Source organism: Cynoglossus semilaevis, chromosome 15, assembly GCF_000523025.1.
Source record: "Cynoglossus semilaevis isolate Cse_v1.0 chromosome 15, Cse_v1.0, whole genome shotgun sequence".
Lineage (NCBI taxonomy): Eukaryota > Metazoa > Chordata > Actinopteri > Pleuronectiformes > Cynoglossidae > Cynoglossus > Cynoglossus semilaevis.
Genome location: NC_024321.1, coordinates 7,896,135 through 7,922,892, shown reverse-complemented (window position 1 = coordinate 7,922,892; position 26,758 = coordinate 7,896,135). Strand labels below are relative to the sequence as shown.

The following is a 26,758-nucleotide window of genomic DNA, read 5'->3' as shown; positions in this document are numbered from 1 at the left end:
CATACTCTACTTACTGTCCCTAGGCGTTGAACATATATCAGCACATTTACACTTGGCCCCAATTTTTCTGAGCTTTCTACAGACAGGTCATAAGTGAGGTCAAAACCCTAGCCTGGCAAATTAAATGTAAGACATGCTCCAGTGTTCATAGACAAAGTGATATGTGTAACAGACAGAGACCATCTGCAGCAGACACACTTTTACACACTGGAGAGCCTGGCTTGCTGTTTGAGCGAACCCTCAAAGCACAGTAGAAAGAGCTCTTTGTGTGTTATTGCCTTTGCAGGTTATTCAGGAGAAGGCCTTTAACTCCAGAACCAGTCTCAGTTGTGTGCTTAAAATGTGTCTGTGCGGTTTCACAGGACTTCCTCAAACCACATTTACAAGCGAAAACAGGTTACGGTAAACATCAGAAGCGTTTAGCCGAACAAAACGTCAAAGGATCACCGCATGAAAAACTCCTCTCAACGAACGATCCGCACATGAAAAACAACAGAAACCTCACATTTCAGATGTTCGTGTGATTTGTATTTGTTTTGTTTGGGACAAAAGACGAGGTAATCCTGTCTCATATTTGACGAGTCTCATATTCACACACACCTGCTGGGACAAAGTAAACACACCTTCAGAGGCAGACACCTTAATGGATGACCTTCACATTAAAACCTAAGTCTGGATAAACCCTAAACCAGGCATGTTGACATGATATGGTACAGAGACATGCCCATTCCGGATATGAGTGATGAGAAAAATCCACATCACAGTGAAACCGTGCAGAGTCTGTACATAGGTCAACACAAATTAAAAGGATGGTAAACTGCACTTTCTCTGTCTTTAAGCTGTAAATATTTGAAAAAACAATTGTTGGCCCCATCTCTGAAATTAAAAGATTTGACGTCTACTCACGCTCCATCACGCTCTGTAGCACAGGTGTCGTGTGTTTTGACTCATAGCCATCAACAGAGATTTCCCGTCTCGGATCAAAGCACATAAATGAATAACACAGTCTGGGACTGAAAAAAAAAACACAGAATATTAAATATAATTTTCTAAAAATGACAGACAGGATTCTCACTTATTTTATGTACCCCTCCCCATGGGCACCTGAAAGTCTATGGGTAATAGGGTTTCATTCAGTCTAATTTGCCCTTCACTGACATACACACGTAAGTTGCTGTTGGGTGGATGCAGTTTCTTGAGTGGCGGCTGCTTGCTTTTGAAGCATTTCCCACTCAGCATTCCTTGTGGTTGTGTAAGGCATGGTGATCCAACCACAGCTATCATTAATAAGACATGTGCATCATGGAACAAGTCTGTTGGTGCTCGGGCAAATGCTGAAAATTAGGGATATAGTTAAAAGAGGAGAGGCATTAAAGTGGTCAAAAATGATTTTGTCAAGTGGGTGCTGTCAGTGAGTGAGTACGGGAGTGGGTGAGGGGGTGAGGGGGTGAGAGTACTGAGTGGGGATTGAGAGGATGGACCATGCAGTGTGGAGAGAGATGGCTCTGTGGGTCAACCAAAAAGCCCTGACCCCAGGAGGATTTGATGCCATTTTCCCACGCAGGGAGTGGACCTGAGAGAGCTCGTTAACAACATCTGCCCCAGTTCAGGGAGATTAACCCCCACCCTCAACCCCCCACACCTCTACACACCGATGCGCTGTCAATCTGAGCACCTCATACAAGTCCCACCGCTATGGACAAGCTTACTGGAGATGGACAGGCCACTCCAGGCCCCTCCAGGCTGCGCTCAGAGGGGCCTCATGGAGATGGCAGTGAATCAATACAGTCTGACTGTGACCTGGGTGCAATCCTTAACTGCACTCATCCAGTCAAATATGTAGTGTGTGTGTGTGTGTGTGTGTGTGTGCGGTGCACAGGAGGTTCCAGATTTTAGCTTGAGATTAGACGGAGAGTTGAGAGTTTTAAAGGTGTGTTCCTGCTGCAAGTTGCCCAGCCAGTCAGGCAGGCGGGCTAGTGATGTCATCAACGTCAATCTGTCAGCCAGATTTGTGTAATGAGTTTTCCACTTAGCATCATACTGACGTCAAAAGAGACACTCAAAACACACTGCTGCTGCCTTTTACCACCTCGTTCACATATATTCCCAAAACATGCAACTGGCAGGGCATGTTCTGACATAATATGGGGGCAGACAGAGAGAGGGAGAAAGAGGGAGACAGAGAGAAAACAGGATTGACTGAAACATGGCCCATGGCGGTGCTCTTGTTAAGCAGGGGCTTTGCATGCACTGCACACGTACATAGGTACACACACAGATGCACAGTGGCAGAATCTGCTGGGAATCCGCTGAATCTGTGTTCCTACAAGGCTATAATTAGGTTCGTTTTTTGGAGAGGAGGTTAAACAAACAGGGGCTGTGAGGTCATAGGCAGATGGAAGTGGGATATGCCTGCACTTGCTGAGTGGGCACACATCTCCACATGACAGCAGAGAGAGAGAGAGAGAGAGAGAGAGAGAGTGCTCCGGGCGCTCAGATAGGGGGAGAGCAAAAGGGGGAATTAGGGGTAAGGATGGTAGAGAGCCAAACTCTGATGGTCTCACTGCCAAATCATTCAAACTCAATCAATAGCTGTACACGGCCCAGCCACACACCTCCCCACAAACACAGATTGTTCTCTCCTAAATCATAGAGGTATGACACGTCGGAGCTACTTTCCCAGCCATCACAGAGACCTGAGCTTCACCTCAACAAAACCCTAGGAAATATTTCACCCTGCTGACATGTCCAAACTTTTTTTTTTTAACGTCACGTTTCATTCGTCTTCCAAATAAAATCTCAGCATTTCAAGTTGAACGTTTACCCCGCATCCTGAGAGTCAAAGAGTCAAGCAGGCGAAAAGGCCTTCTGGGGTAAAACTGAATTATGGCGTAAACATTTGACAAGAAAAAGCGAAAAAAAGTTTTTCAGATGCACACCTCTAAAGTTCCTTAATTAGAAAAAAATTACTTGAAGAGTGTGGTTAGGTGACGGGTGGCTGCTGGCACGCTAGAGTGACTTAAGACCCTGTCAGTGAATGCAGGGAGGTCTAGATAATCTTTCCCTCCACAAAGGTGCGTAAGGGCTAATCCTGACCACTGTGCTGAGCTGTGGATCAAATCCTGAAGGGAGTGTGGGAAGGCCACTGCTTCTGCCCTCTTGGTGGCCAGAGCTTATTTATCCCAAGGTACACTGCAGCAGCAGGGCAGCCCTTTCTTACACACACATACACACACACACACTCACACCTTTGCATTATTTCAATGACAGCAACCGTGGGGTGTGTGGAAACACTAGTAAAGTTTATGAAAGCCAGGCAATGTCTGTAATTTAAAAAAAAAAGTGAAGAGATTTCCTGCTTGAGTTATTACAGAATTTGATCTCAGATGATCAGATTACCTCACAGCAGAGAAAAGTGTCAAAACCAGAGTGTGCTGAAGTTTAAGAAACTGAAATCACGGAGGCACAAATACCAAAGGACCGGGTTTTTATTATAATTGCAAATAATAATCATTACGACATTAATATATTAACAGTTTGTTTGAATGTGGATAAATATAATTTCCAAATTATATTGACAGACTGACATTAAAATAATATTAGGATAAATGTGAACTTTAAAAAAAGTTCAAGTGATTTTACTAATCTAAATACACTAATTAAAATAAAAAATATTTAGTAACAACACTCGTTTTAGTAAACTAAATGACACTTTGAGTTAACTTTAATTTTATCTTTCAAATATACTTAATATTTATTTTAGGTATAGTTGAAGAAATCGTAAAACTATTGAAAAACTGAAACGGAAGAAAACCTTTGATTTGAAAGAAAATGTATGTGTTTTCACGTGTACAGTAGAAATGGCAGCGTTTACATGTGAACGTAGTTTTTCGCAATAATTAATGTATTTGAATGACAAACGAAAACATGATTCAGATTTATTAGATTAGCCACGATTATTTTTTATTAACGTAACGTAAACATTTAAAAAATATTTTTAAATGTATTTTTACAAAATAGGCACACCTGAAATAAAAACCGATCGTAAGTTTTGTTTTTTTAAGTTCTCGACGTATAATGCTTTTTTTTCTTTTTTATCCATATTTTTATGGAAGTAAAGATTCTTCCTGCGATATTATTATTACACAGATGAAGTTTTGTTCGCTCGACACTCTGTACATAACATTAATTGATCTTTATAACTCTGCGTTAAATGTTAATAAATCAATAATTCGGTTTGTTCGTTGTTAAATCCTTGCGCAAAGATTATCGTCGCTCTCCATAAAAAATTCTTCTTTTTTTTTCCAACCAGAAATGACATGGAACAGGCGTTAAGTTTTGTACAAATTTATTCAGCATTTAAGAATAGAGGATGGTCTTAAAATATGTAGAAACGTCAGTTTAAATAAACTTTCTTTTTCGTTCAGGATAATGAGTAAACATGACACTGTCAAAAACCATCACAGAACAGAAACATTATTTTTTTTACAAAAAAATACATTTTTTACGTGACAAAAACATCGGGATCACAAGCTAAACAGAAAAGAAAAAACCTTACTATAAATAAAAACTTGCGTTTGCGCCCCGCACAGTCTTAACATTTCATTTTAACCTATAAAGTTCATGAAAAGGGCAGGAAAAACAGAAAGAAGAGTTTGAGAAAGAGACTACAAAAATCTGGGACACAGTGGAGACAACTGACATTCTACAAATGAAGTGTAAACATGTATGTAGTAACTGTTTTTTTTTTAATCCATCCATCCAGCTTTTCTGAAATACGCCAGCCTCTTCACGAGGCCACATGCCTTTTCATAGAGAGAAAATATGGCATTATTTTTTTTAAAATATAGAAGTCCAATTCTTCTACATAGGTTGATTGCTTATACATGTGATATAAAAACAAGCCTCTCTGCAACGCAATTTTACTTTGATGGACTCAACGTTCAATGCTCTCATCCATTTATAGAGTTTCTGAATGGACAACATCAGCAGACACTTAGTTTTTTTCTTTTCTTTTTCTTTAAACAAAACGTGTTTGAACGTTGTTTTTTTTTCTTTAGCAACCAAGAAAAAAAGTTCAAGTATCCGAAGTACTTTCTTTTTTATTATTAAGGTAAAAGTTTGCAGTCTTTCCTCTCAGATGTGGGTGAGAGGTAGAGTCCCGTTGACGCCAGTCCCTGCGCTCTGATAGTGCGGGTGGACGCTGTGTAACCGGCTGCTCTGCAGGGACGAATGCTCGGCGCTGTCTCCGCCGGGAGGCAGGTACATGCTGATCATGTCCCGCAGGTCCCCCAAACACGCCCGCTGAGAGTGGGACGTGATGGCCGGGGGCGGCGAGCTGGGCTCCGTCTTGCACACTGACGCCATGGACCCAAGCCCCATGGCGTTGGTGGTCTGCTGCGTGTAGGCCGGGGACATGCTGTAGGTGGAAGCCGCGTTCATGTAGGTCTGCGCCGAGGACATCATCGGGTACTGAAGTCCCGTCATCTCGTACCGGTGCATCTGCTGGATCTGGGGGCTGTTCATGCTGTGGTGCTGAGGGTAGGCCAGCTGATCCTGCATGAGCGAATAGGCACCGTTCGTCCAGCCGTTCATGTGCGCGTAACTGTCCATCCGCTGACCCACAGACACAGAGCTGTTGACGGCGCCGGCTCCCGGTGGCAACAGTCCCCCAGGCAAAGAATACTTGTCTTTCTTTAGCAAGGTCTTGGTCTTCCTGCGGGGACGGTATTTATAATCCGGATGCTCCTTCATGTGCATGGCGCGCAACCGCTTCGCCTCGTCGATGAACGGCCTCTTCTCGGCGTCGGTCAGAAGTTTCCAGTCTGCGCCGAGTCTCTTGCTGATCTCAGAGTTGTGCATTTTGGGGTTTTCTTGCGCCATCTTCCTTCGCTGACCCCTGGACCAGACCATGAAGGCGTTCATCGGCCGCTTCACCCGCTCCTGGTCGCTGGCACTGTTGTTTTTTGCGCCCGGCGCCGAGCCCGAGTTGGACTGCGGGAGCGGGGTCTTGAGCTCGGTTTCCATCATGTTATACATAGTTTCAGTGTTCACTCACAGGCACATTCGAAAAAAGAAGAGTTCACCAAACAGCGCCACGACTCACAGAGGTAGAGGTGCTGACCAGTCTCCTGAGAGGATGAGGCAAGCAGAAAAAAGTCGTGCCCAAAGAGGCAAAAGTGTCTGCAGGTGCTTCTAGTCTCTCTCTCTCTCGCTCTCGCTCTCTTTACGTGTGTGTGTGTGAGAGTGTGTGCGCTCTGAGCAGCTCTGTCCCCCACGGCTCTGAAACACAACTCTGTAAACTTGTTCCTCAAGCTCTTCTGTTAATAGGCCTAGTGGCCGCACCATGTGATGTAGATTGACAGCATGACAATGAGAAGCAGGCGACCAATCAGGAGGCAGCGCCGCGCAACACCAACCCGAGCGCACGGCACGGTTGTGTTTTGGTTCGAGGAGAAGCGAAAGGTAAAGTTTAAAACCAGAGTGTAAAAGATTATAAATTTAAAATATTTATCATCTCTCACAGTATATGTTTGAAAATCCTGCTTTTTCTTATTGCTCGAGTTCTTTTAAAGGCGGTAAGAACAACTCAAAATGTGGCCTTTGTGAGATAAAAAAACATTATTGAAAAGTTATGTTTCCTTAACTTTATACCGAATATGTCAGGCACATAAATATAGAATAACACGATTATGCAGTTTATAAAAACCAAAACTGTAGCGTCTGCGTTTACGTCACAACAGGCCTTTTGACGAATAAATAAATGACCATTACTGTAATTGCGAATGCGGATACAAATCAAGCAAATTAATCTAATGAAATACTTCAATTAAAAAAAGAGACTTAAAAAATGTTCCACAGACAGATGAACATCAACAAAACTCTTTCATGTCTACCTGCTAAATCACGCGTTGTTTGATCACAGTTCTCTATTATTAATTTGTCAACCACACAAACCACCACATTAAGGGTCAACTCTAGGGCAGCAAGTAAAAGCTAATTAAAATCTAATTGACTATTTAATCAGTGAACATCTTAGAGTCGACTGATCGTTTTTTCAATCATTCGTTTCAGGAGCTCAAATGAAAATATGTTTTACAGATTTGGTTTCCTGAGTGTGACAATAATTTCAATATATTGCGTTTTTGTAGATTTATTTTTGGGATCTGATTATTTTCTAACTTTTAGTAATCTACATTTTACAACTTTCTAAATTTTATGGACCAAATATAATTCTGAAAGAAATCATGGAAATAAACCCAAAAAACATATTACCTTATATTTGCAGACATTAAATAATATTGAGAGTTGTGATGATAACACATTCATATTATTGACTTGTGGATTTTTCTGTGCTACAGATACATATCTGTGAATTTGATTTAGTTAAAATGTTGTATTCGTAAATGTCTCTTAAATATCACAAAGACTAAATTAAAAATAAAGCTAAATATACTTTATTTAAAAGTGTTGTAAATAAAACCGTTAACGCAGGTTTGTCCACTTTTTATGAAGCATAATCAAGGTTTTCTCTGATGCCCACCATGAACGCACTGGTTTTCCAATGTTCTCCAGAAGAGTTGCACAAAACTTTAATACATCAACGACCTCTTGTGGAGGCGCAGGGCCATCTCGCCATCTCCGCATCAATCTATTGTCTGAGTCCCTGGGGGGAAAGCGAAAGTTGCCGCTGCCTAAACCCTGAAAGAAAGCAAGAAAGAATGAGAGAGTAAAAAAAATAGGCTGCGAGGACAGCACTCACTGCTGTCCTCGCAGCCTAATTTTTTTACTCTCTCATTCTTTGCTCTTATTAAACTGCTCACAGCTCGGCTCATCATTTGCAAGTGTCTCCTGACAAACGAGCTGCTGCTGTTGCTGCAAAACCGCTACAGAGCTTTAACAAACAGGAGCCAAAGCCCAGAAAAGCTCACAGCTGCTAATGAACACGAGCGAATGGCCCATCGAAAACAACCATTTACACCTCAGTATTTACATCAGCTCTGCGGGGACTCAGCTGCCGCCGCAACTCATGCGCATTTATGCGCATTTATGCGCGGGTTTCGCCTCCCGGAGCTGCAAAAAAAAAAAAAAAAAACTTAATACATGGCCGGGGTGGCGTCCATACGTCTTACACGACCTGGTGAGTTCACCTGCATCCAACTCAGAAGTGGATTTATGGAGTATTTATTTTTACTTTTATATATGTACTATTGCAAGATATGCTTAGGAAATCGCCCTTACAATTTAAACTTATGTAAATGAAGATTGAATTTCTCACCTTTAATTAAGCGTTAAATATGTAACGACACGAAGTCTTTTTTTAAAATGTTTTTTTACACAGTAAAATAGAAATTTAAAAATATAATTTGACTGTATTCTCGGCCGATGTTTGTGCCAATACACTCTCGTGCATTCATTCACAAAATATTAGGTAGAAAATTACATTATAGACCACATCGCAGTTGCTTATGGCAACTGACGAAAAAGATATTCACAGATATTGATGCAACTCACAAAGACGTACATAAACAACTTGCGTAATTTCTATAACCCCTATATTTGAATCCTATAGGAGTACACATACAGACACAAAGAAGGTGGAAGGATAAGGTGACCTGTTATCACATAAAGATGCTGTAAATCAGCTGGGGGAGAAAGGGGGGGGGGGGGCGACAACACTGCATGAATTTAATTTCCAGTTCAATGGGGCGTCAAACAAATCACAGCATAAAAACTAACGAGCAATTAGGAGCCTGCTAGTCATCTCATTCTCAGGAGCCAGTTATTTGTTTATCTGTGCTCATCTCAATACTGATCCGCTTGTAATCTTCTTATGGAAATTGGCCGGTAGCACAGAGCGAAAGAGACACACACACAGAGAGAGAGAGAGAGAGAGAGACAGGGAGAGAGAGGGAGAGAGATAAAGAGAGGAAGCACCGGGAGTAAAGCCTACAGTTTAGTAATGAGGCCTGTGTGCAGCTAATTTCCTAATTAAGGGCCGAAGGACCACCAGCACAGTCTGCTCTGATTCACAGCCCCACACAGGGGCCTCCGAGGGCCCCACGGTGCTGAGTGTTAGGAAATATGTGGGGGCATCCTGATGGGAGCGTATTAACCCGCAGGCAATCACATCCACCAGAGAATTTCGGGTTTAAAATAAAAACCAATCCAGTGCGCATGTGCTCGCCGAGCGCCGCGCTCCGCCGCTAAATGGAGCACAGTTCGAAAATAGACTTTAGTATTTGTGAATAGAAAAGAAAAACTGGAGATTTTGTGTGACGTGTTACCTAATAATGTATGAGAGGATTGGGATGTCAATTCTGATTTGAAATATACAGCGCAATACACTACTGTCAGTGATCGTTATTTTTTACTTCAATTGTTCGAAATGGTTCATATAAAATGACAGGGTTTTACTCCAATCTCAGAATACCGACCGTCTTCTCGCGATTCTAGATTTATTTTTTAATAGTCATTCAAAATAGTTTTCTGCCATTTTAGACATATTTTGTATTTAAATATTAGACTGAAAAATATAATTATAAGGATTCTGACAATCGATTAAGATTGATGCATTTGTCTAAGAGTTCTGACTCAGTGATCTGATCACTGACGTTTTTGTCTGAGATGTATTTTTTAGTAGAAATGTGATTTTGTAATTCCTGACCTGGACACATATCGTGCCCCTAATCTCATGAAGAATATGTTAGAGTTGTCATTAAACTCCCAGAATACTGAGAATGAAAAAACACAGAAAACGATTTCAATGTTAAACCCTGCTTTGATCTCGTTGTGAGTCTGATCTCAGAAATATGTTCTTTTTCTCAAAAACAATTCTGGAAATTTTCTGAAACTATGGTCGGATTTCGGACTACATTCTCATTCTACAATCCGATCTCAGTATTCTAAGATCTGACTCTAATCTCTGAATATGTTCAATTAATCCGAGCATTCTGAATTAGATTATAGTCGGAGTTGCTTCTCTTCTACAACAGTGACGTTAATCAAAAGACAAGTTTTTTTCTATCGTCAGTGCACGGAGGTTAGTGAAAAGACTTGGTTAGCCAATATTTGCAAAGAGATTTAGGAAAATTTAAATCTACTAAAGTCTAATAACAGACACAAAACGACGTTAATCCCACCGCTGGGATTAATGGGAGCGGTCCGTCTGTCGTCGTCCGTGTCTGTGGACGGAGACACTTTTAATTAGAGAGGGACAAAAGCAGCGCACGTTCAATATTACAAAAAAAGAACAAGATTTTTCTGCATCAAATGGATAACAACAACAACAACAAAATAATATTCATTATTATTTTTATTTTCTTTAAATATCACGCCCTTAATAATCCAGGGCTTTATTTTTTTTTCTTAAGTTGTTTTAAAGGGGACTTTTGCGACATTCTTATTATTTAACAAAGTTTTTTCTCCTCTCTAATTATAGCCACAGTGTGGAGACTGCCTCGTTAAGACGTGCATGTTTTTGGAGCAAAAATGCAAATGAAGATGCAGTTTACGCACGGTCTGCTGTTCCTATTGTGTGCCGCTGAATGGTCGCGTCCTCCCAGTTCAACACAGGTAAAATAATATTCACGGGTCATTTCAGTGAAGAAAGTGCAGCCATTATCACCTCTTTATCCCACAAAGGCCCAGGATTCCTCCTGGTAATTTCACTTTATTTCACCCCGTCAGAGTCAGAGTTGACAGGAAAGACTATAATCTATAAATACTAATGGAGTTGTCCGATGTCTCCCGTGTGATCATGGACATTTTTCACTGATTTATTACCTTTATTTGTTTGTCTAGGTTCATATCCCACCTTCTTGCCTCGTTTTTAAATGACAATTAAATGTATACGAATAGAAGTAAATAACAACAAAAAGTCATCTTTGACATTTTATGAGATATATAATGAGCAACAGGTATGAATAAACGTAATTAATATAATTAATTATTGTATGAGCTGAACATATGAATGGAAGAATAATAAAAATATATCGTCAGTTTCAGTCAAATTATGTAATTATAAAATTGTTTTTAAATGATTAAAATGTATATTTTAAGGTTATAAAACGTAAAATGTATGACTTCTAAGAAAGAAATCTGCTCAAATGTGAGAACAAAATAATCAATACTATAATTCTGAAAATTGTGACTTTCTGAAATATTGGAGCTGAATGTGTGTTTGCTACAAATAAAAAAGGAAACATTTTTTCTTGAAAAAAAGATTACCTGGCCTCTCAAAATGATTTATTTTATTAGATTATTTTATTAGGAATTGAGTTGCAAATTAATTACTTTTTTTAGAATATACATTTTTTATGGTAAATATATTTTGATATATATTTCTCCAATTCAATTCCAATTCCAATTCAGAGGTTTTTTTTTATATATTTCTCCAATTCAATTCCAATTCAGAGGTTTTTTTTCCTAAGGGAAACCTCTGAATTCTAAATTAATCCAAATCTAATCTGATGTTTAAGTCAGAATCCTATTTTTTTTTAATCCTCAATTAATTAAGTTAAAATCCTGCCTTTCTTCATGTCTGTCATTGTTAAATGAAATTTTAAATATATTTAACAGTTTAAAATGTATTCACAGTGATCTGACTTATTTCTCTGAATTAACCAACCCCATTTATTTCCTTTATTGTTCTTATTATTAAGTAAATGTTGACTATTGGAGAATTCCCACAAAATGGAGAAAATGATGATCTGTTTACGACCTATGTTCTGCTTATTAGGACCGAGAATCAAACTACCAGCCACAGATGTTCCTGGTTTGTGTCTTTAGACCAACTGCAGTGAGAGGCAGCAGATTATCAGAACTCACCACACCGATGGGATCCAGTTCAGATGATCATCTCTACATGTGAGCCAGTGGATAGGTGTGGGCCATTAGAAAAACTGTCACTCACACACACCTTAAAAAGAGGAGCAGAAAACACACTCAGAGAACAGATGTGAACCTTCACAAGAAGCTGTAACGCATCTGTCAGGAGAACATTGCTTTTTTGTCTGCCTGCAGTGTAGCAGAGTAATTTGTGGTGACATAAGGAGCGAAAGCACACAGGTTGATATATATATTTGCTCTCAAGAGCAGAGCTCTGTGGAATTTATCCTCCTTTACTTTATTCACCCTGCTTGTAAAACAACATGCAGGATGCTTGTTTGCCTTCAGGAGCTGTCTTTGAGGAAATGCCTCAAACTTCAGTGTCTTTTTCTCCTGGCCAGACCAAGCATGTCCTGCCTCATTATGCTGCTGCTGCGTGAGCAAGGCCAAGGCTGCAGACACAGAGCCCAGTGTAATCTCTTTAACCCGTCGCTGTCATGAGCAGACAAGGCGTGACCACCCAGCACCGTGCTCCGTCTCACTTATCCTGCGGGAGAACCGTTTGTCACTTCATCACCCCCACCCTCTGTTGATTATTTGGGGAGATGCGTGTTCTGGCCACATCTGATCAAGTGTTTGCTCCACAGGCAGACACTCACATTAGTCGGGGTTAATCACTGTAACAAGGCCACTTCATAAAAATCACACGCAGCAGTGTGCAGATAAAAATTCATATACTCGCTGACCCCTGGATTCCCATAATTGACACGAGCATTTTTTTGCAGTAGTTATTGACTAATGAAGCTCAAAAAGCAAATGAAATGAAATCAGAGCAAAGGACTTTTTTATGAATATACAATCATTATTAGCTCCCTGATGTCATTTCTGAGACAAAGACTCCTCACGTTTACTCAGCAGATTAGGCAAAACAGCCATATTTAACAATTTGGTATATGATGCGTTAAATGGAAAAATAAAATACTGAATTATTTTAAATTATAAGCTCCAATCCACCACGAGCTCATTTTAATTCAGATTAAATAAGGCAGAAGATTTTATATAAATACGGTTTTGCTTCTGAGCCACTGGGTTAAAGGCTGGTTTAAGACTTTCAGTTCAGCACCATCATTTCTGTGTTTGCCTGAACTTCCTCTGAGGAGAAGCTGAGCTCACACTTGAACCTCTAATCTGTGTGATCCTGATTGATCCTACAGAGACTTCATATTGCATCTCATTTACTGCTTTTGGTAAACAGCTACTTTCAAAGCATTTTGTAGGTTTTGTGTGCGTCTAACAAAATTCAACAGTTTAAATGAGCCCTACGCCTTTTCTTTCTCTTTCTCTGAAAGTTGGAAAGCAGATGTCTACTGTTTGGAAGCTGCTGTCAATAAAAGGCTCTATCAGGCTCCTGTATATGATCATCATTTAAATACTGTTATTGCCTGACTGGCTAATTGCAGCACTCATTATTTTTCATGTATCTTTTGAATCAATGCCGTGTTCAGTTTTCTCCTAAAACAATGGGAACTTTCTGCCTGTTTTGTTTGGGAGAAAGTGCTGAATCCTCACTTTTTGCTTTGAGCCATGCCCGAGCAAGACGCCCCGCTTTTGTTTTAGCCATAATTGAGATCCCACTAATTTAGCCTTTTCTTGAATAAAAATGAATCAGTCTCTTTGTGGAGCCTTCATTAGTTTAAGATAATATTGTGAGGTTGCACAATTAATTTGCGGTGTAACTTAAATTAATTAAATAAACCCAATTTTGTAACATGATTAATGCTGCCAAGTTGTTATCAGTACTCTGCTCCAGAATGAATATGTAACAGCACTGAGCTTTAATTGAAGACGCTGGGAGGGTGGAGGGGGAGTGGGGGGGATTCAGGGCCACCAAAACAGGGTCAGCTAATTAAAAAAGGGTAATTTATTAAAACTGAAATAAAAGAAACAAACAAGCATAATTATATAAATCATTAGGTGTAATCTGTGATTTGGAGAAAATGACAAATCTCTGTGGCGTGCCCAGTACTTGATAAAGCGGATACTGGTCATAAATTTAATCCTAGTCAAGGTCTCATTAAAAGAGGCATAATTCAATTAAGAGTTAGCCATCGCCCTCTAAATATATTAATTACCTTCAGCCTGATGAGATGAGTGCAGTGATTATTTGGTTATTTCATTAGAGCCAGTCTTCAGGGAGAGCAGCAAACTGAGGCGGGAAGCTCCTGTGTTGACAAGATAATGGATGGAGAGGACGGAGATGAATTTGGTCACCTTGCCTTGGGCTGAGCCAAGAGGTGAGACAGAGGACAGCACGAGTCTGTAAGAAGGTAGATGAAGGGTTTAGATGGCAAGAGCTCAAACATTATATGCTTATTAAATTTATGGACAAGTCATGTGTGAAAGTATGAACATTATATTAAGATTTAAGATCAAAAGGATTGAATAAAGTGTTTTAGTTTGTCATTCAATTCCTAAGACTTAAAGACATTGAAAAATAAATAAATATGACAAATTCTGTTTCCTAAAAAAGTAGTTGCTCTTTTTGAAAAAAAATAAAATAAACAAAAAAACATAAAAGCTAATATTTATAGATAGATAGACGATGTCGATTTTACAATCTTGCAGATAGAATGAGAGGTTTTAAAAAGACAGAAAATCTTCTTGCAAAGTTTAGCACGTGGAGCGCTTTGACTTTTCTTTGGTGGATGCACTTTTTATACCCAGTATTGAGACACCATCCCTGTCACCACTTAACCTGCAACTTGGTTCCTCTTCAAAAGTTACTTGAATTTGTATGTCTTAATTTGTATAAATTTCAGTGAATATGCTTCATTCTTTCACATGAATTATTTAAGTAGAGAGCTAAGTTAGTTATTTACATGTTAAGGACATGCACTACAACAACATTTTTTGAATCATACTTTTTTTACTTCAAATTAAAAATGTACATACATTGTATCTCTCAAATGCTCCTGCGTCCACAAAAATGTTTCAGAGATAAATAAATAAAAATGAAATGAAAATAATATGAACTTTCATGTTTTTCCTAAAACTTTGACTCCCATGTTCTAATTCTTCACACACCCTCACACATGGAGAGGTGTGAGAGAAAACAGCTCACTGCCCGACACACTGACATGTCACTGAAACATACACGATGTTGTTGCTGCTGCTGCTGCTCTGGCTGATTTTCAGCCTTTTCAGGCTGACAGCAGGACAAAGAGCCTCAGCTACTGTTATCTGCAAGCAGGCATTCACTCTTGCTTTCGCCATTCTTATTTTACTTAAATATAAATGTAGCTCTGTATGGGATTTTACATGTAGCAACACACACTGAGCTCAGCAATAAGTCACTCCTGCAACCGGTGTGAAAACGCACAAGAAAGGGTTATTTAATGTGGCAGACGGTTTAGATGTTGCTTAGAATATATTAAGGGAGACAGGATGTGTGGGTGCTAATTATTTAATTACTAGGTGGACAATATGCAACATTAAATGTGATGGTCAGTCTTTTGAATTGAAGATTTTGTAAGATTACAAATGCAAAAAGTGATTTTTTTAATTCACCATCTAAACGCATCTCTTAATTTCTCTTAAAAGGTAGTCACAAATAATGTCCAAAATAATAATAATAATAATAATAATAATAATAATAATAATAATAATAATATGCACTGAAAAGTTTGAATGATAAAAAAAATACTTTTTTTTGTTAATGACTGATTTCCATTATTGGGAGAATATTCAATTCCCCCTGCATACGTTAGTTCTCAGAAAACATGCGCAAAAAACACAAACCTTTATTCTGAAACTAATGGCCAAACCAATAAAGATGTGGGCTCACCTTTATGAACTTATCAACACTTATTGCTATTATTTTGATTACTATTATCGTGTTTGCAAAGATTTAACATCCTTACAAAGTCTACAAAACAGTCAAAACACTGACGTGGACCACAGATGTGAAGAGACAGTTGAGAAAGCTCCCTGAAGCGCCCTCCAGAATCCTCCTCCCTCTCCCCTCTTTTCTCCTCTCCTCTCCTTTCCTCTCCTCTGCTATCCGCTCCTCTCCTCTCCTCCCACTCTGTCCACAATATTGAGCAGACTCACCAAGCTCTGACTGGTTCCAGTGCTTCTGCTGCTGCTGCTTCCCAATGCCTCTCTGTTAGACACACCTTGAACAGCTGGCTGTCAGCGTGGCCCAAGAAGAGGACCATGCAGTGGAAGATAGCAGTGACATCCAAAAAAACCCAGAGCTTCACTTCAGACTCCAGGAAAGCATTGGAGCAGGAGCTCCTCTAATGCAGCAGCAGCACAGACATATAAAGCGTGAGAGACTAGAGGCAGTGACTGGTGTGGTGTGGTGTGGTGTTGTAGTGCACACTGCAGCTGAGCTCTCCCTGCTCTGGGACCCATCTCATTCAGCCAAGATTGCTTCATACAAAAGTTGACAATGCAGCAGTGAAAGCCATTGTTGATATTCAACATTTTTTAAATAGCTGAGCAGAATAGACAACATGGCAGGCTGCAAAACTTGGCAAGGGAAACTGACCTGGAGCTTCCCATTTGAAAGGTTTTTCCAGGCTGGGTGAGAGCAGAGAGGACCATTGTGTTGTGTTGTTAGAAACGCAGAGGGCTGGTGTGAAAGACTTCCAAAAAAACAAAAACATCTACTATTGCGGGCGAGAAAAAGAGCGAGTACAGGGTTTTCTGTGCAGCAGAAAGAGGACAATCCAACTGCACGGTGACAAGTGTATATGCATTACCAAGAACAACAAGGACAAAAAAAATGAATGCAATCAGATCCTTTTAGACACAGATTATATTTCTGTTATTCAAGTTTAACAAGACAGAAACTGGTTAAAATAGCAGATTAAAAGGGCTGTCAAAACTTACATGAAATAACTGAGTAATGGTGAAATATTTTGCTGCAACAAAAAGGATAAAGTCTATCATTCAGCCGTGGCTCGGCTCACGTCCAGAGGAATGTCCTCCAGAGAGCCATCAATTTCTCTAATGTTGCAGGGACGAGTATCACACCGCCTGACACTGTTAATGGTGTTGTGTTTCCGTCATTGTCAAGCTGACAGGCGTGCAGATTGATCTGGATATTTAAGAAGCCTTTAACCTTCCATACGTCAGAGCATCACAGTGCCGCTCTGACCTCAGAAGCTATCAAAATGTGTCTGTGTGTGTGTGTGTGGGTGAGGATGCGTGTGCGAGTCAACGCTGGCCTTGAGGCGGATCCCAGTGTTGTGTTTCGAGCATCCTCGTGTCTCGAGGTTGGGTTGTAGAGGGGGTGGTGTTGGGGCTGCTGGGCCTGAGTGATTAATGCAGACTTAAAAACCCTTTAAGGAAACAGCTGCATTACCTGAGGGCAGAGAGAGGCTTATCATGCAGCAGGACACCAATACAAACCGATTCACTCCTCACAGTAGATTACAGTAGATTTAAAAGACATTTAATCACTTTAGATTACAGTGTTGTGCTGAATTTAAAAAATCCCTGTGTAATAAGAACATGTGCTCATTTTAAAATGCAGAAAAGGGGCACATTAAAGGTGATTTATATGTTTCGGGTGTCGTTAGTGTTGGCCTCCTTAAATGTCTTTCCATTAACAAGAAGTGAACTGAATATAATTTCTATGGAGTCATTGAAGCCCCATTCTTGAAATAGCTGAGGTTCCTGCCATATTTTATTATTCTCGAGTCATCAAAATAGCAGATAGCAGATCAGAAAAGTACATTTTTCCTTTTCCAGTAAGGTTGTACAGCTTTTTTACAAGAAGTAAAATCATCATTTCCAAAACTACAACAACTAGAGACCTAAGTGACTCATAAATCTCTAAATTTGACCTAGTGGTACCTTTGATTTTTTTCCCCAACTACTTTGAAGAGTGTCTCCCTAAAATAATTTACCTGACAAATAAAAGTACATTCCCTAATTTTATATTGTAGTCTTTATCACATGTTAGAAAGTGTACTGGATTTTCTGGATTTTTAGATTACGTTTCTAAGTTAGAAAAACAAACAAAACAATAAACCACAGAAAGCGTGCCATTTTTGTGTGAATTAGTACAAACTACAAAAAAAAAAGAAAGAAAAGAAATCATGTGTCTTTTGGGATGCTGATTTTAGCACCAGATAATCCTTAGAGTGAACTGATTAATCGTACAAAGGAAATATAGAGTCCTGGAACAAGAATAATAGAGGGTCCATGGTTATTCGCAGCGTGCAGTGTTGTAACTTGCCCCAGATCTGTGTATATACCTACATTATTTCTGTGTATGAGGAAACATGAGCAGCCCTTTGACACAGGAAGGATTAGGGCTGGAGATGTGTAATTACATTGATCAGGCAGAAATTACAGCTGTGAGAAAGAAGGCAGGACTCGCATAATCTGAGAGGAGTGTCAGAGGAGAGAAGGAGGCAGAGAGACAGGAGAGGGGAACCTGTGGCGTCTTTACTGAAAATCCACGTTAGTGCCACCCATCACACACTATTAGCTGCCATCAAAGTTCTAATTTTACTCTAGCATTACACCCCGCTCCCTGTGTCCCCCTCCCTCCCCTGCTGGTCTGGATGGTGTAGCCTGGTGGGAAAACGACATTCAATCCCCTGTCCAACCCATTCAGACCAAATTGGCAAATGACATCTCTCCGCCTCTCAGATTTCGGGGAAATGAAAGGTACCCCTGCACAGACCGTCTGAGTCATCAAAAGCAGCTGCTGTAGAAGGAGCAGAAGTAAGTGCAGCGGAAAAGTGAAGACCAGTGAGGCCAGGGAGTGGACTGAGGAGGGTTAACAGCCTCCGTTGTCCTCCTCACTTGTGACAGTGCTAGGCAGAGAACACGGAGAAAGGAGGGAAGAATGCCTACTCAGCAGTTCAAAGCAAGTTCTCTCAGACCAATGGGGGAAAAAGTTGACCTCAATTCCCTAATCACCCACTTTACTAGCACTGCAAGGCAGAGCAGAGAAGGCAGATGAGAACACCCCAACGAGGGTCAACAGCAGTGAGAGGGCAGCACATAGAGTTAATATTAAAGAATAAAGGTGTGCTGACTTCCTTCTAACAGCAGAAGTGTATCCATGTATGTACATATGCAAGTGCCAAATGCTGCGATCTGAAACAGAAGCACTAACCCAATTTCACAGTACAATGTGTGAAAATGGAAAAAAGGCCTTATCTTACTTTTATGTTTTATGAAGAGTTAGCATCCCTCTAGGAAACACTTTGGTTGCATGTACAAGCTCTTACCATTTGACAAACTGACTTATCGTTTGACTAACTTGTCCAAGTCTGTACTATTGCAGCAAACTACTATGAACTAGGAATGTGATTTTAGCAACAAAATAACAAGTCTTACGCGTTTGAGAGATCTAAGAAAATATAATGACAATAATCAATGATCTGCAACGAACCTCATTTATCAGGCTTTAAGCCGTTCCTGAACACTGAAACTGCAGAAGTGTTAAGTGTAGCAGACTTTTCAGACGGAGTTCTTTCAGACCTGTGCACACTGCCATTTGTACTTGTGCATATATAGGATATAACTGTAACACTGTATTAAACACATGTTCACAAACAGCAAGGTCTTTCAACAGTGCTTTATACCATCACACATGGAGAAAGACGTAACAGGCTGTGTTCCTATAGTGTGTGTCATAGTGGCTGCCTGAATGAATGGCACTCTTACTGCTAATTAAGTGCTAATGGCAGTCCCCCCACAGAGAATACTAATTAATTTTCTATTCTTCTGTGGTCTGAGCGCGCACTCCACTGAGGCCTAATGAGGGGAGGCAGGTACATCTTGTCCCAGGCTGGGTTAATAAGCACAACACGGTGGGGTCTGACTAGAGTGGGCCATACCAGGGGGGCTGCTTCCTGTTCCCTAATCTTAGTAGAGCCCCCCTCAGAATGCTCTCACAATGAGAGACGAAAGGTAATGAAAAGGGTTTGTCTCATAACCTCAGGAAACAGTCAGTAAGTGTGTGCCAGGACGTTTTTAGACGTCTGTTTAGTATAAAATGAAAGTATTTTGAATTAAACATATGCAAATATAGAATTTATATTAGTTTGTGCAGTGTTGCAGGCAGTGACAATGCAAAACATAAATATAAGAATTTGCATTGAAAAAAGTGTGCTTTTTGCCTAAAGATTAGAAGATTATTGACACCAGTAGAACCAGGTCTTATTGACTACTTTTCCACCCATTAGAATTAGGACTTAGAAAGTGCTGATGTCTCTGAGAAAACAACTTTTATTTCACATAGTTTCCAGCTCCCTGAGAATGTGCAGCAGGGGGAAAATAAATAAATACATTACCTGTTTGGATGCAAAAAGCCTGGGAATCAGATTCAAAGTGCTGAAGAATGAATGGGTGTGCGAGTATGTTGGTGCGTGCATGCACGTAAACACCGATGGAGGATGCTATTGGAATTACCTGAGGCAGATAATGGCGGTGCATTAGATTAACTTTCAGTCCCTAAATGCAACACATTTAGGCAATCTTGTCCCCCAAAAACATGTCAATGTCTGAAAGGCCTCCCTCTCGCTATCAGGAGCCTCTGGTCCCCCACACTGATGCAGCTGGCAGGGCGCTACCGTCGACTGTCAAAACGAAGCGCCAGATCTAGTTATAAAATAATTGAATTTTCATATCAGAGGGGACCAGAGTCCCAGCAGACAATAGGACTGCTGAGTCCTCTCTGATATTGGCTCAGGCCCTTTGCCATGCGCATGAAATCAGTATGTTAATGTTCCAGGGTTTTCTTTTTTTAAGGACACTTGTGCTCCCGCAATGTACTACCGATGCGGTTTAAAAAAAATTGCAACTATTGATAAGTAGGCAGGCAGCAACCCCTTCGACCCCCTCCTCCCACCCAACAAGCTCGCTGCCGCCACCACCATTGCTGCTCCCCGCAACCCCCTCCTCCAAAACCACCAAGGCTGGAGACATTCTCACACCCCATCCTCCCCCATTATTAAAATTGTAATTTATTTTTTCTAAATCAGAATGACAGCTTGCTTTCTTTTCTCTGCAGCAGGCACTGAATCACCCAGCTTTAATTACTTTCGTAACTTCGCTGACCCTGTGAGCGCGGCTGCTCTCCTGGAGAAAATGGGACCTCCAACAAAGGCACTCCACAGCCACAGCCGCCTCCAATTCATTCAAAATGTGAAAATTTATCAAACTACTGATTTTTTTTTTCTTTTTCATATAAGATTTTGTTAACATTCCACCTCCTATCTTTTTCACACTCCCTCAGAACAACCCTGTTTGCAACCGTCCTTCCAGCAGTTCCAATTTCCCCCTCCTACAAAAACTTCAGATAACTGAACAACCTCACAACCAACTCTCCCTCTTTCTGTGAGAGTTTGTGTTGACTCCACAAGGTCTGCTCAGGTCAAAACAGCCAGAGGTCAGACTATTATCACGAAAGCCTGTCATATCCAGGCTACGGCCTCAGCAGCAGGGAGGCAGACGTTCAGGTTCCTGAGGCCACAAAAGCCAGATCAGCTCTACATTTGATCACTTCACACATCTCTGGCCCTGCAGTGGTCAGGGTCAAGCTTTATTCAACAGATCCATCAGAGTCCATCGCACAGCCATCAATGGCCTTTCATGATCACTGGTCATCACCACAATGGAGTAGCCTCTGCGTTTAAAAGCATTTAACACTTTCTCAAAACCGTCACATGACTCATGGACGTGACACTGAAGCGTGCAGAAACTTCTTAGCCAAACACCAAGGTTTTTTCAGATGTTGCCCTTTCCTTGCTTTGTTGCAAAAAGGTTCAGGCATGTTTCCTTTTTCTTTAACAAGATTCACATTTGCCTGACATAATTTCACCGTGCCTGACTTATTAAAGTAGCTAATATGTTGTAATCCCCACTATCGCTCTCACCTCCACGCTGAAACACCTCTGTTTTGGGCTGTGCCACGGGGTGAACCGCAACAGCGCAGGCACAGTTGGTCTTTTGCTGACTGCCTGATAATTGAATGAGCGATTATCCCTCACATTAACAGACAATGATACAGAAAGCAGTGCCATATGTACGGAATATTAATGAGTGGCTGCAGCAGCTCAGATAAGAGCAGCACGACGCAATTGCTGTAATAGGGGTTAAAACAATTTGCCCCCCACCACCCTCACACACACATCAGCTCCCATGATTTCCACCAACCTAATATTCTATTTTTTTCACAAACGAAGCAGCCGCCACCATCCATCCACCCCCCACGGCCCGTACTTGTGCCTAGGTCTGACCTCGCTGTTGCCAAGACCGACCTGCCTTTGTGTAGGAGTGCGAACACAGTGACATGCTAATGATGTGAAGCTGAGCTTCTCTAGTATTTATGTTATGAGGTATTTTACAACAACAAAGCTGAGAAAACAACATTTACATTTTCTTCTAGATAGAGCAGGGGTGTATGAAGAGGCATCAAGGCCAAACTTATGTAGCCTGCAAATTCTGCAGTCATGATCTGAGATTACTTTTTTGAAATGTTATTATGTTTAGGAAAATGTTATTATTTTCAAATTATTTTTTGACTAAAGCTATTCTTTGTTATCTGTTGAGTCTAATCAGTATCATTTGGGCTATTAGTTAGTATTTCGCATTTCTTTTAAAGAAACGTTAGGTGTTTCGGGTAAAAGTTTATTCCCAACTTTTTGTATGTTCTGGATGTATCACTATGGCTTTTACTTAAATTTTGAAAAATTATGCACAGTGACTTATATCCACTAACTAGGATTTGAGGATTTTGATTCATATGTTTACATATTTTTTCTTGACATCTGTCCACAATAATACATTTAAAATTTGCAGGGGTCATAATTACAAACTATAAAAACATACTTCTACTAAATCTAATCTCTCTCTCTGTCTCTCTCTCTCTCAAAAGGCAAATGAAGCCTTAAGGCTTTTTTGGAGTGATTTTAATCCGATACAGTTAGGTTGTTGTTCATAATTTCCTGTTATTACCAGAGTTCCACTGCATAATCTGTCTTCATCTTCCTGCTGTTTCTAGTAAATTGATTTTTTTTTCTCAGCGCTGTTTTAGCTAAAGTAAAGATGCAAGTGCAGCCAAAGCGTTCAGTGCCACAAAGACCCATCAAGAATAACCTCCATCAAATTTCATTAAAGGTTGCAGAGAGTCAGGCAAGTGAAACATTTGGAGCACGCTTCTATATGAATCGTCATGCCAATCAATATCTAACATCTATTAGCATTTGGAAAGCAATATTTCCCCTTTTACTTTGCAATAATTGTGCTTAATGCTGTGAAGTACCTTATCATTGGTCTGACGGCAAAAGAAAGGCCGGTTGCCATGGTGACAGTGAAAGCCATTGGTTTCCTTTTCAGCAGAATAATGAACTTCTCTCCTCTGTGTGTCACTCTTCCACTCCACTCTCAGCCTCTTCGATTAAATTCAAGTCCGCGCGTCCTTGAAATCCCTTCGTCTCTGCCTTATAATTTTCTAAACAAGAGAAAAACACAGAAATGTTCAAGGCTCAACAAATGTGTCACTTCAGCCCGAGGCGTAGGTGTATTTCCTGTCCATACAGTACATACAGTATTTACATCTACATCTGAAGTTGACATGTGCGCAATGGTTATGACAGTGGAGGGCTTCAAAATTATATTTCTGAAATTTGTGGCTTGGAGTAATATATATGTATATATATATACATAATTATTTCTTTAACAGAAGTATTTTATGTTATTCCTAGAAAACACTCAAATAAGAAAAACACCTCTCAAGCATATGTTTTAGATTATTTAAATATTATTCATTATAACCTGATATTTATCAGCCTCTATGACATGAGAGGAAAAACATCTGTTAAAAAACATTTTTTTCTTCATATTCCAACTGCATTTTCATTTTTTGTTTTCGATAACTACTTCAGGGGTAAGCCGATATAATGAATCTTTGTTTACGTGTTTTTCATTATTATTTTAAAAATTTGTGTAAATGACTGTGCTTTCAAATGTAGTACGTGAAAATTAGTTAAATCTATAAATCACACTGTGCTTTGACTGGCTGATGCCCTCAGCCGTCACACAGTATTGCAAAGATAATTATTTATCAGTGCTTTTGATTAGTGTCATGGAAATATTTTTTTTGGTTTGAAGGCATATTTTCTGACATTTAGTTAAGGAAATAATTATGACAATATCAATGTTTGAAAAGCGTCCAGGTGTCATTTCTCTTATTTTTAATAGAATTAAAGCAAATACTGTGTTTGTTTGTTTTTTAAACAAAAAGGGTTGTCATTAAAGTGACACATTGAGCATACACACTAAAAAAAACCCATAAAACAAATTCTCTCATACACATAATAAATATTGAACCAAATAAATTTTTTTAATTCTACTTAATCTTTTAAAAAACTGCCTGATTACATTATATTTTTACAATGCTGTCATTTAAAGTATAATTTAGTACAAATTTATCTTCTAGCAAAATAATAATGTTAATTAAAGAATTCTTCAAACACATAATATACAAAAATCAGCGAGTATGTCTATCTTCATTGTGTCACAGCTGTGCTAACATGCCTGGAAAATAATATGATCAATACTTAAATTAATAGGACAATTAGGTTTCATTAAATCAGACGTTCCTTTCATAAGGACAACTCTATGACAAAGCAAACAAGTGAAAACAGGGATGTCTGAAAACTGCAATGTTGCGACAGTTTTTTTTATTGAAAACCGTCGCTACGTCAATTAACTCTTTATCTTGGGATGTGTATGAAAAAAAATCACAACATTCAATTCAAATTCAAACTCAACATTTTATGAATAAAAATATCAGACAGGGTTGTCTGAGCGTCAAAAGCCATTTTTTTTCTAATGTGCTTCTAAATTTGTCAAATTTATTCATGGAAATTGCCTATTTTCAACAGTGTGTTAATGCAAACCTAAATCAGCCAATCACAGCAGCTTGGTGGATGCAGGCCTGCAGAAGGTTGTAAGAGGGGAGCTGATGAAGTTTAAAGTGAGCACCAGAATGGAGAGGAAAAGGCAATATAGGTAAAGCAGCTGAGCTAAAGCTGCAAGACACCGCAAATGTCACATTATTAGTCACACATAATATTTAAAGTGACCAGTGAGCATATGCTGCACAGTGAACATTCTATCTTTTTGGGCCACTCTCTGTAAACTCTCGTGAGTAAAATTCCAGTAGATCAGCAGTTTCTGAAATACCCAGACCAACCCTAGAACAGCAACTATGCTACTTTTAAACGGTAAAAACTTCCAACAGTAAATCTTCCATTTAACTTCTGATGCCCAGATGTGTTAATGTTATCAGATCCTCGTAAACATGTAAACATGTCAAAGTATTTTTAATTAAATTATACAGCAGGGTCTATAGAAGTTTCCGTACGGTGAGCTTGGCTGGTAAAAAGAGACAACATCTGCTTATTTCAGGGCAGATGTTACTGCAGAAACCTCTGGTCAACAAATCAAGGATGGAAGCCACATTAAATTAGCAATATAAAGTAAAGTACTCAAGTTTCTTTTCCTAGCCGTTTTCACACTGTTGGGCACTTAAGTGATAAATTGAATTTTTAAAGCCAGGATTACCAACAACTTAGTACCATAGTACCATATACAGTACAACAACATTTTTTATGCAATACTATCTTCATCTTTCTTCTGAACAATACAAGACAAATTGCACAGTACGACCATTAGTGTTTACACTTTTTCAGTTACAGGTTGTTGTTTTACAAGACTGTAACTGCTGTTTTTTGGCTAATGTGGCTGTTTTTCCTGGTTAAATTCTTCTGTTATTTTTTTTAATTATTAATATCTGTTGTGTTGTGATATATATAGCCTGGCATTTTCAGGCTCATGGAGAAGCTGGGGGTCTTTGGGCAAAGTGCAACAGTATGATTCACAGAGCCATATTCTGAGATAAACAATTATTTGCCATTTCTAACAACTTCTAAATTGTGTATCCCTCAGTGTAGTCCATAAATTGCTAAACAGTTGTGGAAAATGTTAAATAGTATAGCTAAATTCAATTGCTAAATCATAACATAACATATTTTGAATCTGTGCACAAACCAAAAATAACCTATGTAAAACAAGGAAAAAGAAAAACTTAAACAACAAAGACAGAATTACTCAGCCAAACGGCTAAACGCTAACAATAGTCAGCCACCACACATAGTTATTAACTTGTTAATTCACTGAGTAGACAACTTTCCATTGACCAAATATTTCAATAAATAAAAATATGACTTACATAAAGAACCTACACCTCACTGACACCTTTAACGACTGCACTTGCTTTAAAATATGTATAATACTCAAATAAACTAAACGTTTCAAACACTAATATGGGAAAGGGGGTTTAAATGCTAGCACGCTTGGCTATGTATTTAGTTGTGGTAAAAACCGTACTCAAACATTATCAAAGTACCATGAAAAGCCATTAATGATTTAAAAAGTACCTTCACACAAATGTAACGTGCTGTTCTTCGAGAAGTTTCCATGTGACTTGTGTTTGCGTTCGGACATTGCGCCACACTTTTGTCAACACGAGTATTTAAACTAAACATTTAAAACGACGTGTTTGTAATTAGTGAAATCATCTGCCCCGTTTTGTAATGTCGTTTAAGTGAGCCCTCAACAGCCAGTGTTTAAAAAGACCACAGAGAGGCGCTAGTGAGCTTTTAATGCAACACAACTGACGGTAGCTTACTCACTGTGTGATGGGTTCTTCAAGGTTCTTCACATCCAGGTAAGACTAATTATATTGACAATACATAATTTCTCTTTGATCAGCTTTTGTAAAGTTAAACGGAAAATGGTGTCCTAATCAGAGCATTGGTTGTTTTTGTAACAGCGGTAAGACACAGTGTTGGCACAGGTCATAGTTTATTTAAATATTGAAATACATTTT

General features: G+C 39.5%; 1 protein-coding gene and 1 long non-coding RNA gene across 3 annotated transcripts in view; both read right to left on the bottom strand.

The window, feature by feature from the left end:
• The window catches only part of LOC103390763 (uncharacterized), a 64,779-nt gene extending 38,175 nt beyond the window's left edge, over positions 1-26,604 (bottom strand). The window contains exons 1-5 of one of the 2 annotated variants that reach the window (XR_003051917.1): positions 26,307-26,602; positions 23,126-23,314; positions 13,962-14,146; positions 11,830-11,920; positions 7,734-8,073 (exon numbers count right to left, since the gene is read on the bottom strand). This is a non-coding gene — a long non-coding RNA (uncharacterized LOC103390763). Of the gene's footprint in view, positions 1-7,733; positions 8,074-11,829; positions 11,921-13,961; positions 14,147-23,125; positions 23,315-26,306 lie in introns of those variants that run through there. The other variant, XR_001761218.2, reaches the window with a different exon arrangement.
• Positions 4,342-7,223, bottom strand: sox3 (SRY-box transcription factor 3). The gene has a single exon (XM_008326759.3). It carries the CDS (start codon positions 6,037-6,039, stop codon positions 5,137-5,139), a length of 903 nt encoding a protein of 300 aa, XP_008324981.1. The 5' UTR covers positions 6,040-7,223; the 3' UTR covers positions 4,342-5,136.
• Positions 26,605-26,758: the final 154 nt, after the last annotated feature.